Source organism: Lissotriton helveticus, chromosome 5_1 (genome assembly GCF_964261635.1).
Source record: "Lissotriton helveticus chromosome 5_1, aLisHel1.1, whole genome shotgun sequence".
NCBI classification, from domain to species: Eukaryota; Metazoa; Chordata; class Amphibia; order Caudata; family Salamandridae; genus Lissotriton; species Lissotriton helveticus.
Genome location: NC_136065.1, coordinates 978,671,490 through 978,690,901, shown reverse-complemented (window position 1 = coordinate 978,690,901; position 19,412 = coordinate 978,671,490). Strand labels below are relative to the sequence as shown.

Here is a 19,412-nt window from a genome sequence, read left to right as displayed (position 1 = left end):
GATCTTCTTCAAGCAGGATACACAGCACGGAGCAAAGGTGTTGTCCTCTCCTTGGCAGAAACAACCACTGCAGGCCATCTCCAGACAGCACACAGCAACGGGGCAGTACTTCTCCTTCAGCTTTCCCAGCTCTTCTCTTTGGCAGGAGGATCCTCTCGAGTCCGGAAGTATTCTAAAGTTCTGGGGTCTGGGCCCCAACATTTATATACAATTTTGCGTTGTTCTCTTGAGGCGGAGGGGATTTGTCCTCAGTCAAAACCAGTTCTGTCCTCTCTGGGCCAGCTTTCCGGCAGGAGACAGCATTGTGCAAGGTTGACCATACTTTGCTGTATATGTGGCTATTACTCAACAAAGACTGCCTTTGCATCTAGAAGACAAAGTTCAGTTTGTGTCACGCTTCAAGTGTTTACCCTTTGGCTTTTAGATGAGCCTCCCACACAGAAGCTGTTGGACCAAAATCCAGGCCGAACTAATCAGCATTTCCTCTGATTATGAGACTAAGCATTCATAATTATGGTCCAATAATACTCAAATATATCGATGGTATGGTCCCTCTAATCATTTACAAGAACATCTAGTAAAAGTAAAAACAAACATTAACGAAGTTATCACATTCTATGCAGACTTAGACAGTGTTTCCTTATATGTTGTTGTTCCACATAATATACATATCTCCCAGCTTCTCCCACTCTTTCAATAGACCAGAACACGTTTCCATGTGATACTGACGGAGCAGAATATTTTTGTGCCACAAGAGTAGTATTCTACAATCTGGCCTCTGTTTAATGTGATGTGATAAAGGAAATAATATTTAGGAAAACTAAGATCTCATGGGATTTCTGCGTGTTGCTACTCTCTTGTATAAAATAGAAATTCACTGCTTTGTAGTAAAATGAAAACAAATGCAAAATGTTCTTCTCTGTGCCAATAAAAAACATCCAACTTTCAGTAAAAATCATTATCCAAAAACGTCCATTGTTTAGCAGACTACTGGTAAAAAATAAGCGCAAAGATCTGCTTTTGCAAGCGTGATTGCTTCATTGATAAAGGTGCATCATTCATTCATACAAAGGTTGTTGCAGGCATATTCAAAGGATCATGAAGGATCTGCGAGTGAGAAATCCGCGTTGCCCTTGCTATTTTGTGATTAAAGAAAGGAGGGCTACGTCTAAAAGATATTAATTAAATTCCTTGCTAATTATTATTTCTCTGGAATTCAGAATCATAAGAGTCCACTACGGCATGAAAGTAATGCTCATTAGCTTTTGCTGTTTTACAAGCCTATTGTCATCTCGAAATTGATTACTTAATATTATTGAGCCCTCTTCCCAAGTTGGTCATTAATTAGAGATATATGTGGTAGCTCCTGTTACCGCTCATATCAAAATTATGCGGATAGCATTTTTCTTATTGTACCGATATGCGTGATAGCTTCTGTAACCACACATATCAGAAATATTACTTTTGCTTTTTTACTGAATTCGACCAATAATGCGTTCCTTGTTAAACCCCGGTAGTTACCTTGACATTCGAATTTTTGTGCTGTACGCACCAAAATCCGCACGTTACTCTTATCTTTAAGGGAAAATATTAATAGCTGTATTTATTGCAGCCAAAAAAAAATACTCTGCAGTACTGTTATTTACCAGGTGTGATAAACATAGCAACTAACACCGGGCCACAAGTATTAAGAGCCTTATTCGTCCAACATGAAGAAAGGGTCTTTAGGTGAACCTCCTTTGGCCATTATTACTGTCTTTTTCAGTTAAATCCATAAAATATAAAGCAATGCTGAGCAGTAACCAAAGTTGCTGTTCTGTGTTGCACAAGAGGGAGAGAGCAGCGCATAGCCATAATCATTAAATATGACCTGCTGCTGCTCTCTTACGCTGTGCTGGCCCACAAACAGACTGCCTAATACCACACTCACACCTTTGCACCATGATCTAAAGCAGTGGTAGCCCCAGCAGATAAGCATGGTGGGGTAGTGAAGGGGGGTACGTTTACAAATGGCGGAATAGGATTTAATTATTTATTTAATTTCCCCTATTCCATCGTCTGTAGACATCCATCCCTACCCTTCCACATCGCCCCACCGTGCTAACCTGTAGAAGCCGCGACTGGTGCACAGGTGTGTAATTAAGTTGTTTACACTTGGTATACATCTGATACATGGTGCATAGGTAACACTATCCAATCCTTCAAAAACATAGTTATGGAACATAATGTAGTTTAGTTCCTATGTCCCTGATAGGCTCTGTGCATTGGAATAATATACACTATAGCTCATGCTCCTGGTATGTGAGTGGAATTTCAATATCCTCAGAAGGAATATATTCCTCTGGTGGATCATCTTCTTTGTAGAAGTGAAACATTTTAGTTACTGGATATGATTCAGGGAATACTAGCCTTGAGTAGAATACCTCTGTCTGGCGATTCATGTGCCTCTATTATAAAAACTGCTCTTGGTTAGACCATGTCTTATAAGTTTTAGAGTGATGGCTCTCCTTAAATTAAGAGGAATGATTATAGCATTCTCATCGGTTTCTCATCGATTTCATTAAAACCTGTATAATCAAAAGCTACCGCAACATCGTCGGGTACAGCTCTACCTGATTCAGTGTTATTGCCATTTTCAGACATTGTTTGATGAAAAATGCAGAGCAAGTTTCAAGAGAACAAGGATAAGGTGCACAACATTTTGGAAAACTGATTCCTTCAACGTTGAACAAACCAAAAAGCTAATACATAGGATTTTCGTCCTACTTAGCTATGACGGATATTATCCCTACCCACTCCAGACGTCTTATGGAGTATTATGAGTAGAGGGTCTCTGAAAAAAGCATGACTGAGTTACATCAGTATTTAGCGTTAAATTAGTGCCTTACCAAAACGTTGGGCACCATGTAGTGTAGTTCCTATATCCCTGATAGGCTCTGTGCATTGGAATAATATACACTATAGTTTTGACATAGGATTGAGGTCAGTATGTGTCTATCGAGTACATTAAACTTACTTACTTGTGTGTGCCAGCTAACTCAGAGGTCACTAGAAACCTCTTGAATAAACAAGAAGGGATTAGTTTCTGACAACCGCATAAACATGACAACTTTGTTTCCCTTTAGAATCGGAACAGTCTCAGAATCGTGGGAACAATAGAAAATAGTTTCACTCAGTCAATCGTGCATGCTTTGTTTCTACAGAGTTTACACAGAAATAGATAGATGGGCATTTCAATAAAAAGGGTTTATTTTAACAGTATTTTTTCTCGTTCAAGAGATATGAGCTGCTACAATCGTAAGACAGAATGCGAAGTATAATACATACAGCGTTAGCAGTAAGATAAAATAATACTGCAATAGCATGGTTTGTAGCTATGACATGTATTCATAAAAATACATACATAAATAACACAGGCTAAAATGTGAATGCTCATCTGGTGCTTCTAAATATTTAAAAAGTTTTATATAGCGCTAGCCAGACCGGTAGGTATCGGAGCGCTTTACAACAAGTATAGAGCAGTGCAAAAGACAGCAAATAAAGTACAATCAGTGAGGCGTTCAGGATATGAGTCAGAGTAGAGATGGCCATCCGCATCGAGAAGAGAGTAAAGGCACTTTGAACACTCATAGGTCTAACCCCAGTGTACCTAACCTAAGTGTAGTACAAGGTAAGACGTAGGTGCTGTTTTCTAAAGTATAGCTAGCTATAGTTTAGTTTTGCCAAGAGTTGCCAAGAGTCCCTCTAGGTTCTAGTCTGCTCCATACCTTAGAATGAGAGAGGTTGGAATTTCTTTCCAGGTCTCGATCTCTAACACCCCGCAAGGGGAATCAAAAACACTGGAGCCAGATTTTCTGCGAGTAAGATGACAGAGTCTGGTCAGTGTGTCAGACGGGGACTCAAATTCCTTCCGAACTTGCCATGGCGAGCCTCGTAGCTGAGTCGTGCAAGAATGCAGCTGGACCGTACTGTGGTTTGCTATAGCAAGTGAAGGTATATTTATACCTTGAAGGTGTTTAGGAATGCCAGTGTTGACGTAAAAGTCGGGCAGAGGAACGTCATGAATGAACCCCTATGGAATAGATGTTCATGCATAATAAATGAGTTCTTGGAGAAATCAATAATCCAAGCAGGGGGAAGTCCTAAAGGCTTAAGAGTCTGGTTTTCCAAGAACTCTTTGTGACGTGGATGGACGGCTGTAGGTGACCATGCCTGTATTTGGTTAGCATGGATAACGTTAAGGGTAGGATCTCTATGCATGAATATGACCAATGTGAATTGTGCCAATATAAGGACATACATCGGGAAACCTATATACGGTATCTAAATAGACGCACAACAATAAGTGAGCCATCAAGAATCGAGATCCGACCTATCGTGTGTTGAGGCATTTTCAAGATGTACATCAAAGTAATTATGAACTTTTATATTTTTTTAGTATGCAGAGTAAAATACAAATGTCTTGGTGACCTTAGTACCAAAGAGGAACTTTGGAAGATTAGAGTCCAAATACATCCCTGTGTTCCAAAAGAAAATCTCTAATGGACTGCATTGCGATGAAGATTTAGCTGTACAACTATGAATCAGACAGAATGATATTCATCTGCAACTGAACACTAAAATTGGTTTATCATGAATTATTTTCTTTTTTCTTAAGATAATTGTCCATACATTATCATTTGTGCCTAGTGGGATTTTATTACAGTATTGGTCACTTGAATATTATACGGACTGTATAATTTGATTCATAATTATTAAATTAAGATTTGTGATTTTTATAATCTTAGTAGGTGACGAATTTGAAATGCAAGATATGGATTTTACAAATGGTCTATAAGTGAAATTATCTTCTTATGTTTCTACAATATGTTGCTTACGACACAGGAGGTATAGCTGCCTTAATGCATATGTGAAGCCCTTTTTCATGTTTTACCATTTATATTACTTATTGTAATTAAACGGTAAGACGGACGTATACTGAAAATCCTTGTGAACATGGCTCATAACAGAGCCAAAATGTGATTGTGCCATCCGTAGAAAAAATACAACCACTTTGCAATCACCAGAGCAACTGCATCCTGTGTTGTTTTAAAACTGGAAAAATCCTAATGTATACACAATCTATCTATCTATCTATCTATCTATCTATCTATCTATCTATCTATCTATCTATCTATCTATCTATCTATCTATCTATCTATCTATCTGTCTGTCTGTCTGTCTGTCTGTCTGTCTGTCTGTCTGTCTGTCTGTCTGTCTGGCTGGCTGTCTGGCTGGCTGTCTGTCTGTCTATCTATCTATATATATATATATATATATCTATCTTTGTATGTATTTATGATCATTTAAATAAGTATTATTCTATTTTTAATATTGACACCTTTTTTATGCATCTACCTATATTTACCTACTATTTTAATGTTGGAATGTAATGGCAGATGTTGTGCTGGACAGGTGTTGGAGGCAAGGGTAATGTGTTGATGATATAGTGACAGTCCACCCTATTCCCATTTCCACTTTTAACATTTTCATCAAAATGAGAAACACTATCACAGCTACCATCACAACTACTCGTACCACTTATCACTATCACCGCTACCACCACTGCCAACACTACAAACACCATCACATCCACCATTCCTATCACCACCACAACCACCACTGCTACTACTACCCTTACAACCACTGCTACTACCATCCCCATCATGGCTTCAGCAACAATTATCACTAGCATCATCACACTGCCCGCAATTTTTGTGTGTGGAAGAGAATTTTGAATTTGACATTGCTGCGTGTGTGTAAGCGAAGGGGTGATGTGGACATGATTGTGAGATCGATTTTATGTGTGCTGTCTGTAAAAGAGCGACATAAGGAATGAGATTCTGTGATGGATAAACTATTTTTTTTAGATCGTGGTCTTAAAGGAGCACCATTATTTTTAATGGACGAGAAAGCACCTTCCACACTTTTGTGGCATGCTTCATCATAGCCTGATTTTGTCCCACCCTGATAAGGTGATACTATCATGGTGGCCTCAACCTCAGCGTGCAGGAGTTTAAAATAAATGTTACTGGATAAGCGAGGGAACAAGAATACTGTTATAACTTTCTCCAAAGGAATTTCCTTTATTCAAGGGTACACCAGGTAGGATTACAAGCCAAAAAAGGAATCATAAATGAGAGTTTATGTGTCTGCCATGCTATAAGGTGCCAACATGTTTCTGGCCTTAAATTAGACCATGTTGGCCCATCAGGGCAAATGGGATCCCTATTCAAAATAACGCATGTACGTTTGCACAAAGCGGCAAGTCCACAGAGAAATGCAAGTTCAGTTCAAGCAGTACCACTAAGAAAAAAACGTAATAAAGTTCCGAAATTAACATATAAAAAAGACAAAACTTAAATAGACAATTAAATGATCGCAATCAGACATTCATTTTTAAAGCAAAAAATAGGAAATATAAAGTGTCATTGAAATATATTAGTTCAAGATTATCCAGGACCTAGGCATCATTCAACACATTACAATTAGATAGTAAATCAAAATTACATAAGGAGAAAAACTATGATTTGTTGCTCGTAACTTACTTATTTCGCTTTGTTTTGGTGATGTGGTCATAAGTCATGCCATCCCGACTTGAAACTTCACATTTGTTTGCTGAAAAACATGTGTACATTGAATATATTAAAGATAGTTGTTTAAATCATGTTACGTTTCTATTCCATAAGTGTTTCTTGTTGTAGCATGCGGTCTTAATTGAAGAATCTTAGTTTCATTATGTAACAGTCCATCACCTACTGTTTAACTTTATTTTTTAAGACTATTTGTAATGAGACACTCATTGACTAAATGAATGAAAGTGAACACATACGTAATGCTCTGCACAGAAATGACCTTCTAGAGGTACTGATTACAGTGCCTGTGTGTGCTCCCTTATATATCAGGCTCAATGATTTAATACTAACAATTCTATTGCTTGTTGTTTGGAGTCATATTCTACTAAAATACGTTATATGTAGTTGCATTTCTTATATGGATGGAATCCTCAATTAAGATGTATTTTCAGGAAAGAACCTGGAGATGTTCTATTTTTATCACAATCATTGATAAATAGCAGAAGCAGCAAATGAAAAACATTTAAAATGAGCAAAGGGGCAATAGCTTGCGTAGGATTGAGTGGTTATACAGTATTGTTTGCATTAATTAATTTAGGAAAACTATATGAACATCTGATTAGCTAAATATATAAGCATATGCTAAACACAATTAACAACTTTTTTAGCAGTTCAAACATTAGAGTACAAATTGACATTCAGTTCTGTCAATCCTTTTTTATTTGTTCGCAAGTCCATTCACAGTGTTGCTTCATCAAACACTGAATCTTTCCTTTTCTCTTCCCTGGACAATACTATGGCAAGTCTAGCTCACCTATAATTAAGTGTCAATAATAGTCTTTGGAAAATTACAATATCATTCCTTTTTAAATCTGAGAGGAGAAATTCCCCATAGCAAGCTGCTTGTGAGTCATTGGCATTGCTAAAAGATGAGAGAACCATTATGTTCGATGCGTTTAGGAGCACAAACATGCCAACTCACACTGTGCCACACAATAGCTGGACACGTCACATGGTCACCTGGTGATATCGCATTGTGAGCACCAGATGAGCTTGGGACTCCTTCATTGACTGGGTTTCCAGCTCGTCTGGAGGCTCTATGCTAATGGAATCCTTTATGAATTTCACAACCTCTCCAGGTCCCACACAGGAATTGGCTTTAGAAGCCAATTGTTTGCTTTGATTGATTTAAACATTTCTAACCCCTCTTCTAACCCTGACTCTTACAATGTTTCTCCAAGGTATCTGAGGCTGTGATGGCCCAAAAGCATGCACCCATCTCCACATCTGCCCCCCTTGAGGCCCCACCTTATTCCACATAGTGATTTTTTTTAGGAAGGCAGGTCTAGCAGCAGTATTGTATGTAGGGTATGGGTAACACTATGGATAAGGAAAACATTCCACTATGTAAAGACAAAGTATTGGTATTCTAAGATGATCCCAAGTGATGTGGCAGATTGGGATGAAAAAACAGTGAAGACAGTGAACTTGTCTATTGTTTTAGAGAATGCATAATATTGTGCTATTGTATGAAAACTGGGATGCTGCTAATGTGTTGCACCAATGTCGGAGAATGTGTTGGTGCTTATCTATGCAGTAGTGGTGATGCACTGGTCCTGATCTGCACAGCAGCAGTGATGTGTCAGCTCCAATGAGCACAGGCTTCTATGCATCGTTGTTAAGGCTGCTGTGGATGGAGATGCAAAGAGCTCGAGCTGAGTAGAGCATCCTGCAGTGTTGGCTTGTTGTAGACGGATCTAGGACTCTAGTAAATATTCCCAATTTATGCACTTATGTGGTTATATCAAATCATATCCTTATATAGGCATAAGAATCATACCCAAACTCAAACTCAAACTCAAAGATGCTTTATTCGGTTTGTAAAAGAAATACAACCATATAGCAGCATACACACAAGAGAATTTTTAACACAATACTAAATTAAGCTATCTCAAAAATAATCTTGCATAATAGCACTCATGTTAAAAACATTTTAACAATATTAAAAATGCATAGTCATAGGATCAACAAATTTGGCTAAAAACTTAACAATCCTACGACCTTTGAATATGTGCAAATAAACAATTTAAAGTGCTAAGTATTATCTCAAGATTAGTATATGTGCAAATTAACAATTCTAAAGTGCATATCCAATTAGCAGCACCTAAACTAACTATTGATTTCAAATAATAATGAATAAACTGCAGGTAATAAGACAATCGTACACAAGAAAAATATTGGCAGCAGCAATTAGTCCAACAACAATATATGTGCAAAATGCAATTATATGATTCAGCAGCATCAAATTCAAAGTGCACCGTGGTTTTGTGCAAAATACAAATACGTAGTTCAGCAGCATCAAGTTTAAAGTGCATAGTACAATTAGCAACTAACAAAATTCATACAATAATTGATTTTCTTACAGAGATGCATTTTAAAATATAAGTAGCCACATAAAAGCATACATCTGAAGACTCTAGATTAAATACTAGTGACATTGCTGTTTGTAGATGATGCGTATTATATTTTAAAAAGATGGGTTTCAAGTAAGATTTCCTTAAAAAAGTATAAAAAGTACAAGATAGTATAAAGTGACATGTGCTCTGCTTTGATTTACCATCACATGGGCATACAGAAGTTCCAGGTTTTTTGGGCACAGGAAAAGCCACAAGATGATGCACAATTCCTAGGCGGAGACGGGTTAAAACGAAACGGTGGGATGGAATACTAACTGTTACAAGATAAGTTTGAAAGCCAACATTAATATTATAGCGTTGATAAAAAATGAATGTGCTCTGAATAGTATATTTTTCCAGCCTGTTCTCTTCAGCATATTTCATAAACGAGACCTTCAACTTCCGTTTGGATAAAATAGGGTCCATTGTTAAATCATACCCATATAAAGACATAGCCAATGCAGTCCAGATACAGCAAGGCTACTCCCATAGATTCCTAGAAAGCACAACGCGATCTTAAACAAACCAAGACGAGTCTTCGACGTGATGGCGTTCACGTTGCAGGGAATTCATTGGCTAACAAAGCCACAACGGCAGCTGTTCAACCGGCTTCCGTAGCTACAAAAAAGCTTTCAAAAAAACAAATAGATGGAGAAACCATGCTGGCAGTAAAAGCCTCATTAAAAGGCGACTATGCAGCATTGCCTCTAAGTTATCCACTCAATAATACATACATAATTGATGCGAACTCTGTTCCTTTTGCTCAAATCCCTGGAGTGGGGGACAGAGTAATTCCAAACACGAACCGGAGGGCTTACTTGATTCAAGAAGCACACATGAGAATGGGTCTGAGGCACCAAGAGATCTTGAAATCTCTAATAGAATTGCAATCACAATACTGGTGGCTATCTACACGCAGACATCCACACAGAAAGAAGCGATCCCATAAATATTAAGACGAGATTCATTTGGATGTGGCCCCAGCGCTCGGTTGACGCCAGAACTGTTATAAAAGATTTGCGAGTCTTTATCGGTACATACGCAATTGGCATGCTACATTCTGACCAGGGTCCTGTGTTTAGCTCTCGAGCTTACAAGGAGTCCATGGCCAGCTTGGGCATTGCATTGCGGTACTCTAGTCCATTCCATCCTGAGGGAAATGCGGTAGTGGAGAGAAAAAAACGTGACATAAAGCAATCTATAACAGCGAGGGTATTAGGTTCAGGTGATGGGTGGGTCAAACATCTAATAAGTGTCAAACGTAGTCTTAATAATCTGCCAAGACATTCTCTGGGTGAAATCACTCCGTATGAATTTTTGTTTGGTACAAGAATGATAATCAAAGACCTCGATAGTCGAACTTCAGTGGTGGAACAAAAAACCTTTGATATCAAAGATCGTTTAGCTGTTTTACAGGACTTAAATGAAACAAGAAGAAGTCTAAGTAACACAAAGCTAAAGCCACTGGCCACTGAAGAAAAACCTATGAAGAAAAACCACCTGTCCCAGCAAGACCTGTCTGGATTCCAAAGATTGGGGATCTCGTCAGAGAAAAGATCGCGGTGAAGTAGGAATTTGGGCCTTCTTACAGAAAAGCAGTACCTGTCTTAGCTATCAGCAGAACAGGATCAGTAGTACTACTGCCCCTTGCTGGTAAAAAGGAGAACAGAGTTGTATCAATCGACCTGGTAAAACCACAATCATGTGGCCAATATTAAGTAGTAGGCCCAGTGGACTCCCAAGATGTAGCAGAAGACCAAACCTTGCTACAATTCAAGAGGTTCAAACTGAGAGACTAATCACTTTTGATAAACCTGCAGTGAATAAAGAAGGACTATGCAACAAAGCCATGGAACTTGTGCCTCTTGAAACCCAAATTGGAACAGTTCATCATGAAACACCTGCCTACAATGATGTAGCCTCTGACTATACTAATATGACAAAAGATGAAGCAACTACAAAGATTAATAAAAATCCTGAAGCAATTCCAACAATTGATAGAACTGCATCTGGTTACTTCATCAATTTCGATGACTTTTCTGAAGATCCAAGTGAACATGAAGAAAAGCCAGCAAATAAAACTTTCAAAGAAAAAATAACTGAACTCTTTCATCAACTTGGAGAAACATATCTGATTTTACCATGTATTGAATTGTGGATTGTGTTAGGTGTACTTTTCCTCCTAATCTGGCTCATTTTGGTTTTAAGCTTGGGAAGAATGATTGACGGAAAATACAGTACAATGGAAACAGCAAGTCAGAACATCAACTTGGTTCTAAAGCCTCACAGATCTTCTCACATTGAAAAAAGAGAACTATCATCAGTAAACATCACAGCCATTCCTATACCTGGTGGTGTAGCATGAGACGCTACTGATTACGACATCTATGGCCCGGTTCAACTCTTGAAATATCCACACCAGTTCAAGGTTTCATTAAGTGACTTTGTATCACCTAGTACTTTCTCTGATGATTGGGACTTTCAAAATATTAATAATATGATGTCAGATTTAGAAATGTCAGCAAAATTTACAGAACATGATTATTTAGAAGGTTCATCAGATTATGAAGAAATGTATTGCTTTAATCATTATGGGCACCACTATTTGCATAAATCTGCTAATCCTAGAAAAGTTTTCACTTATAATCAATGGGAACATTGTCCAACACCGCCAAAAGGCAGCTCGAAAACATTTTATGAGAAATTCCCATACTTCTTACTCTTTAATAACACTGATCCAGAAACGTTTTCTTTTAAGATGATAAATAAGACAGGAATGAAAAACATGTTGACCAATACTAAACTGATATATTCTGAAAAATTTTATGAAAAAATGTCTACATTTGGTTTTGAATTTTGGAAAAACAACATTGAGACAAAAACTGTCTGGGGTACAAAATACTGGCAGGTACAAGGTTTAGAATCATTATTCAGAGCCTGCATGATCCCAGAACAAATAATGTTCCTAAATGATACCATTCAACAAACAGCCTGTCTTGGCCTAGCCAAGATAAAGGACTTAAACAAACCGTCTATACCAAAGCCCATACCTGATAGTAATAGCACTACAGATGTGGAGATAGACGTATCCTATATTTTACACCAAAAAATAACTAATCCTGATTGGAGAAAATGGTTGATCTGGCCCACAGACTCTAATAACTGTCAAGATAGATTCCAGAACAAAACACAGGGGTTCAATTTGAACAGGCCAGACCCAAGATATTCCCAGAGGTAACATCCAGGGATAATAACAACATACAGTGTAGGAAAACTATGCCTCGAATGGCTACAGAAATCCACACTACCTGAAATTAAGCAACACTTCACCTTACTTAAAGAAGGTGCTAACTTGCGAGATTGGGACCTCTCAAACAGCGTCAAAAACGTTTCATATACGCCGGTTTCTATGCTGCTTACAACGAAGCTTGGAAATTAACGCAAATTGAAACTGCTGAAAAAATACGAGAAATTGATCGTATTCATTTGGAAAAAACACTGTCTGTAGTGGACAATGGGTTAACGACTCTGTCCTCCAGAATTTCTTCACTGGACAGCATTGTATCACCTGCTATTGATATAATAGAACAGGATATGCTAATGTTACAACATGGCCAGTCCCAATTAGGTTCTATTGTAGAGTTAAGCTGGATGTTACAAAATCTCCGTTCAGGCTACGTGCCATGGCGTCTAATCAACACAACGTCATTGTTTTCTGTCTTTAACCTTTCAGATAAACAAATCTCTTTGGCACAAAGAGGAGCAGACTATACGGTGCTAAGCATTGAAAAACTAGAAGATTACCATTGACAATCTCCGAAAGACCTGTCATTGAATGGATAATACATGGCACCGTTACAATTCCGATAACAAGTTTTCAGATTCAATATTGCCAAAAGCACATACCAGCAGGCCCGTATGAAAGGTTGGGTAAAGTTTACATCAAGTCAACCTGGAATCTACCTTACACACATAGATGTTGGAGTGGGGGAAAAAAGAGGTATTTCTTAGTGGTAACAACTGTAAAAATTCACTGACCGGTACACTTCTGTGTCAAGGAATTAACTTGCATGGAGCCTGAGAAGGTTCATCAAATAACCTTTAATGCCACCTGCACGGCACCCCTACTACACAAATAGAGCCTTTTTTCAGACAACTTTCCAACGGCAGTCGTTATGTTAAGTGACCGCAGCATGGTGCCAGGAACAGCCTATCTCGTCAGTGTTACATCCAGGGTCACTTGCTGTATGCAAGTATTGTATCCAAACAGCAAACCAGACAAGGAGACAACGATATGGCCTTCTCTGAATATCTCTTCTATTCAAATTGATACTTTAAGCAGAATGAAATCCATTCTTTTACAAACAACTGTGCCTTTAACCTCGTCTAGAGAAACGTATGATCTGCAAGTCGCAAGGACAGCAGCAGAGATACATGCATTATTATCAACAAATTGCCCCGTACATTTCGTAGAAATGTTAAGTCAAATCTTAAACATGTCTGATACCAGTGGCATCGCACATGTATTTAAGACAATTTTTTCGGGACTGTTAGCACCCTTTGAAGCAGTCCTGAGCATCTTACCGAATTTTGTGCACTCTGTGTTCGGCGGACTGCCTCTCATCCTGGGACTCTTAGCAGGAATCTTATTTTTGTTCCTTCTGCTCCGATATGGCAAGTCCAGTCACAGACAAAACTCAGGCTACAATGGAAGAAATGCTCCTAGCAATGCGATACCGAGATCCAATTACTAAAGTCCTCGGCTTGGCTCTGCTAAGAGATCTGAATACTACCTGGTTTATTTCATTCAGATCAATCTGGCAAGATTGCATCCTAGCTGTTCTACGATGCCTGCTCTGTGGAGAAAAATGCGTGTTAGACATCTATCTCACACTCCCATCAGCCGTACCTATGGATATCGATACTTTGCTTGGTTCGGTAACAGCTCATGCAATGTGTTGTCCCCAGCGGCTACCTATTCTGATGACGGCATTCGTTGAGACCTCACCATTATGATTAGGCGGCGGTGAGGTACGAGATGAAAGCGACACACAGGTGCAACCTTCTGTGACCATTGCTGATCTAGACACCGATGACGGCAATGTATCTCACATATGCACTATTTCTACTTTTTCGGACATGGTCCAACTTTCACCAACTGTTGTAGACTAATTCTTTGCCAGCCTATCTGAGTTAATGTTCTCTCCTAACAACGAGAATAGCTTTTGAAAACATGAGCACACAGCGTTCCCTGAACTCTGAATTCGACCTTCAGTTTTAATAAACAGAACTTTTTAAAACTCTGGAACTATTGTTTCCCTGAAAGCGAAAATTATTTTTTCACAGTTCCCAAAATATTTACTTGTTTGGCACATGATACTCTGCTTAAAGTAGAACTATTCTAGAGAACAAGATTTCTATTTTTGACAACTCTAGAGACAATATTTTTACTTAGCCTCTAGCACATGTACAGTCTTGTATAAATATGTGATGAAATGGTCTCGACCTTCTCTTCTGTATTAAGAGCCATTTCATAAATGTAATTTTCATGATTCATTCAGTCAACATTCCAATGTACAATATATGCATTATCTGAATGATACCACTGCTTACAAAAACGTACAGTATAATACTCATTTTCGTGTATATACCATTTCAATGCATTTTATGTATTTTGGGGTGGGATGGAAAACACATGCATAGATATGTTTAAAATTACTTAGTATTTATTAATGATGGACATTATACGTGGAGTGGGTGTTGTAGACGAACCTAGGACTCTAGTAAATATTCCCGATTTATGCCCTTATGTGGTTATATCAAATCATATCCTTATATAGGCATAAGAATCATACCCATATTAAGACATAGCCAATGCAGTCCAAATACGGCAAGGCTACTCCCATAGACTCCTAGAAAGCACAACGCGTTCTTAAACAAACCAAGCCTCCAGCAGCCCGGGACTTCCCCCTGCTTCTGTATTGATTTGTCCTAGAACTCCCGGAGTCCTGAAAGAATTGCGAGTTCTTAGTGACGTCTTATGTCCAACCTTACGTCAAACTCGGCACCTTCCAGGTATAAATATACCAGCATCTGCCCTAGCAAAACACACGGCGGTTTGGAGCAGATCTACTATCTACTTGCCCGACGCCTGCTGTAGCAAGTGCCGAAGGAAGCCGACCCTCCCGCTGATGCACTGAGAGAGACGCTGTCTTTTCTCCTGCCAAGAAATCCAGCTCCAGTGTTTCCCTGTCACCCTTGCGGGTTGCTGGGAGATCGAGTCCTGAGAGAGAGATACAAGACCTCCTTCATCCTATAACCAAGGTACGGAGCTGATTAGACCCTTAGAGAATTCTTGATTTAGAGTCTTGGCAGAAACTTAACTCAAACTTTAGCTCACTTACTCCTTCCCATATACTAGGCTTAGGTTAGGTACACCGGGGTAGGCGTATCTTAGAAGCACCAGTTGAGTACGTTTAGTCATGATTTTATCATTATATATATTTTATCCATTTTAAACACCGTATGGCTTAGAAACCATACTATGCTTTTACTGTATTATTTTATAATGCTCCTTTTACTGTACGCACTTTACTTTATGACAAGTATTGCAATTGTAGCAATTCACTTCTCTTGCATGAGAAAGAAGACTGTTCAATAAATAACCTCTTTTATTGAAAACACCCGTCTCTCTGTTTCTCTGCACTTCTGGTGAAACTAAGCATGCACGATTGACTGAGTAAAATAGTTATCTATTGTTTCCGCGACTCTGGAGGTATACTCCTTATTCTGGAGGGAGCAAAGTTGTCATGTTTATGCGGTTGCCAGAAACTAATCCCTTCTTGTGAATTCGAGAAAGTTTCTAGTGACCTCTGAGCTAGCTGGCATTCATAATTAAGTCTAACATATTCAATAGAGACCCAGTCGCCCTAAGTCCTACGTCTAAACTATCGTTTATGTTATTCCAATGCGCAGAGCCTATTGGGAATATAGGAACTACACTACAGACTCTAAAGGATGATGAGTCGGTCGATTCACACAGTGGGGGCGATGCGCCAGTTCTGGTCACGCAACAGTTGCAATACACAGCAAGAGAGCCGACTCAATAGCAGATGGATGGGATTCACTGTCTCAAGCACCTTAGGACTCACTTTCAAAGGTCCAGGACTCGGGTGGCACAACATGGCATGGAAAACTCACAGATGGCAGAGTCCAGGTACAGAGGCAGAAGAGTTGAGAGTCTTTTTGTCCCAGAGACGTCAGACCAGGAGGCAAGCCAGCTAGCTCTTTGAGTAACTCTGGGTTCAAGTGATGAAGGCCCAGTCATTCTCATCCAGGTAAGGTGAACTGCCAGCAGCAGGGCAACAGAGCATGCCAGGAGTCCAGCAAAGCAGCAGCTCAGCAGAGTGGAAGTCCTTCAGCAGCACAGCAGTTCTTCCTGGCAGAGTCTTCACAGGGCCAGTCGTGTACTGAAGTGGTGTGTCAGGCATCGAGTACTCATACCCAGTAGGCCCACTGAAGTGGGGGTGACTTCAAAGACAAGCATTTAAAGTGCACAGAGTTCCTGTCCTTACTGCCCCGGCTCCAGACTCACTCCTGGGGGATATGCAGCCCTTTGTATGAGGATAGCGCACAGCTTATTCAGGTGAAAGTGAGGCTGGGTCCATCTCCTCCCTCCCATGCTCCCAGGATAGCCCATCAAGTCACACCTAAGCTCCCATTGTGTGTGGATGTCTAGGGGAATACACAAAGCCCAGCCCTCACCATCTGCAGACGTGTATCAGTGACAGGCAGCAGGCACGAAATGGCTAAAGCAAGAAAATATAAACTTTCTAAAAGTAATACACCAGAGAAAATGGAAGCGAACCATATAATGCAATACCTAACTCATGTTCCAAAAAGGTAAATAACAAGAATTCATATCCTATCTACATGCACTCATTACAAGCATCTGCTGTCAAGGTGGAACATTCAGACCAAGAACATAACAATAATATAAAACAGAGGTGCACCACAATCAAAAATGTCAAATAGACAAAAGAATCATATTCAAATATAAAGTTGTATTCAATTCTTCGCTTTATTTTCTTGTTCTTATTCCTAAAAAACGTCACACATGACAGCAAAGATAGCCAATGCATTTCATCCATACAAATCGACTTTTGAGGGCACATTTAGTTTTGTTTACTTTAAGTGCTCTATTTCCCAATTAGAGTGGTTCAAAGAACCTCCGCTCTCAGTTCAGCCGTATTCTGACACATAAGTTGTTAGTGTCGATCCAACACGTTGTGTGTACTCAAATTCATTATAATGTCCAAACTCCCACTAGAATCTATCTGTCAATATCTGTTAAACATCCATTCACAGATTATTGTTACATCGGAGCTTAAAACACGCTGGTGGAACTCATGAAGGGGGGCTAGATATTGGATATTCTTCCTGCGGACACGCGATCAAAGGACACAATGTCCATATCAGTGACGGTTGCAGGTATTCAGTGACTTTGTAACCGTCAGGTTTTGAGAGAATTTTAAAGTGAAGATTGAGAGTTTGAACCCCTATCAGCCCTGATGAAGTTGCGAGAAGTTGCCGCAACAAAACATGTTGGCAATGGTGAATTGTCTATGGTTTGATGGTAACCATTTTTAAGTGGGAGGGCTTGCAGCTAGGAATAAGATTGGTTGGCCAGCAAGCCTTACCGGATTTTAAAAGGTGAAAATTACGTTCGTTGATTCTCACAGGGGTTTATTGAGCACATAGAGCTAATAGCAAGCACGGTTGCTGCACTCACTATTATTATTTTTTCACTAAACTTTGTGTAAAAGAAAAATATACACTTTTTTCTCCCTTCTTCACACACACACACACAGAGAGTGGCCGATGATGATAAGTGGGTAAGCTGGCGAGTACCAGCTAGCAACCCCTTTGGTAGTTCTACCGAGAGGTACTCTCTCTCTTCCCTCACATTTTTTCAGTGGTGGGAGGTGGAACCTTACCTGGATTTTTTTAAAACAAAGTAGTAGAGATAGATACACTTTGACAAATCTGAATAGTGCAAGTTATCACATTCAAAGGGATTGAGCAAGCTATTGGAAACCCTTGTTTTGTCATTCCTGTAAGGAGTAGGTGTAATTGAGGTGAGGCCTTTGTTGTTTTTAACAAAGGAAAAAAGAGCCAATCCTCTCCTACTTTCCATGTAACAGTAATCTTCACATGGAGCCCACTGTCCTCTTTGTCAAAATTACCGGCCGATCTTGTTGATTTGCCCAGTAGCATAATTGACTGGTCTTTCTTGAAGCCTCACACCTCCACCACTTAAGAGCTTTGAGAGTGGATGCAGAGTATCTGGCAGTTCAACCTACATAACAGTATTACTTTGTTACATCAAAGGCCACAGATGTTGCTACTGTCATTGGGAATTAAACAAATCTGTGAATTGCACTGGCTTTGATAAAGCAAGTGAAGATACAGGGGCCAGATGTACGGCCCTCCAATTTGTGACTCGCATATTGCATCGCATTTGCGAATCACAATTTGGGATGTATACCGGTTTCTCAGACACTGTTAGCGATTCCTAATGGGGTCGCAAATTGCATGCCTCATGAATATTAATGAGGCTGTTGCAATGTGCGACCCTATTAAGAATGGCTAGCACTCCCAGGGATGGCGGCCTGCTGGGGTCAGCAGACCACCATGTCTGGGACTTCTTTAAATAAAGCAGTCTTTCTTTTTCTTTTTAAATGCAGTCCATTTTCCTTAAATTTTCTTTAAATGAAAATTTTCAATGACATGTTTGAAAGGCATGCAGTAGTCCATGGGACCACTGCCTGCTCTGAAGAATATTTTCTCACATACTCACAGAGGAGAAGGGGTCCCCTGGGGACCCCTTCCTTTTTGCGAGTGGTTTACCACCTATTTGAAGTAGGTGGTAAACTGCGAGTGTTTTGCAGCCGCAAATGCGGTCACAAAGCAATTGTAAATGGCATGGTGACTCGCTATTAGTAAGGGATTCCGTTTCCTAATAGCGGGTGTCGTGAATTCTTTTTTGCGAGTCAGTGACTTGCAAAATAGAATTTATACATGCCATTACCCTTTTTTGCAGTCGCAAACGGGAGGAACTCCCTTTTGCGTTCGCAAAAAAGGGTTATACATCTGGCCCCAGGTGTGGTGTGAGTGAGGACTTTCTAATATGAGGGAATATATTTGAGTACATTTTTAGTTTGAATACCTATCTGTTTACTCCTGCCGTACTGAGGATCCTTCACCTGCCAGATTTAGACATTAGCAGGAACCACTGTGACAGCAGTTCCTGTCAACATATTAAAAGTTTTATGGACAGTAC

General features: G+C 39.4%; 1 protein-coding gene across 1 annotated transcript in view; it reads right to left on the bottom strand.

The window, feature by feature from the left end:
* TCERG1L (transcription elongation regulator 1 like) overlaps positions 1–19,412 on the bottom strand; it is a 1,322,664-nt gene that overhangs the window by 208,967 nt on the left and 1,094,285 nt on the right. Inside the window, exon 9 of the mRNA XM_078643487.1 lies at positions 6,588–6,657. Within this exon, the coding sequence (XP_078499613.1) occupies positions 6,588–6,657 (70 nt within the window). The remainder of the gene's footprint in view (positions 1–6,587; positions 6,658–19,412) is intronic.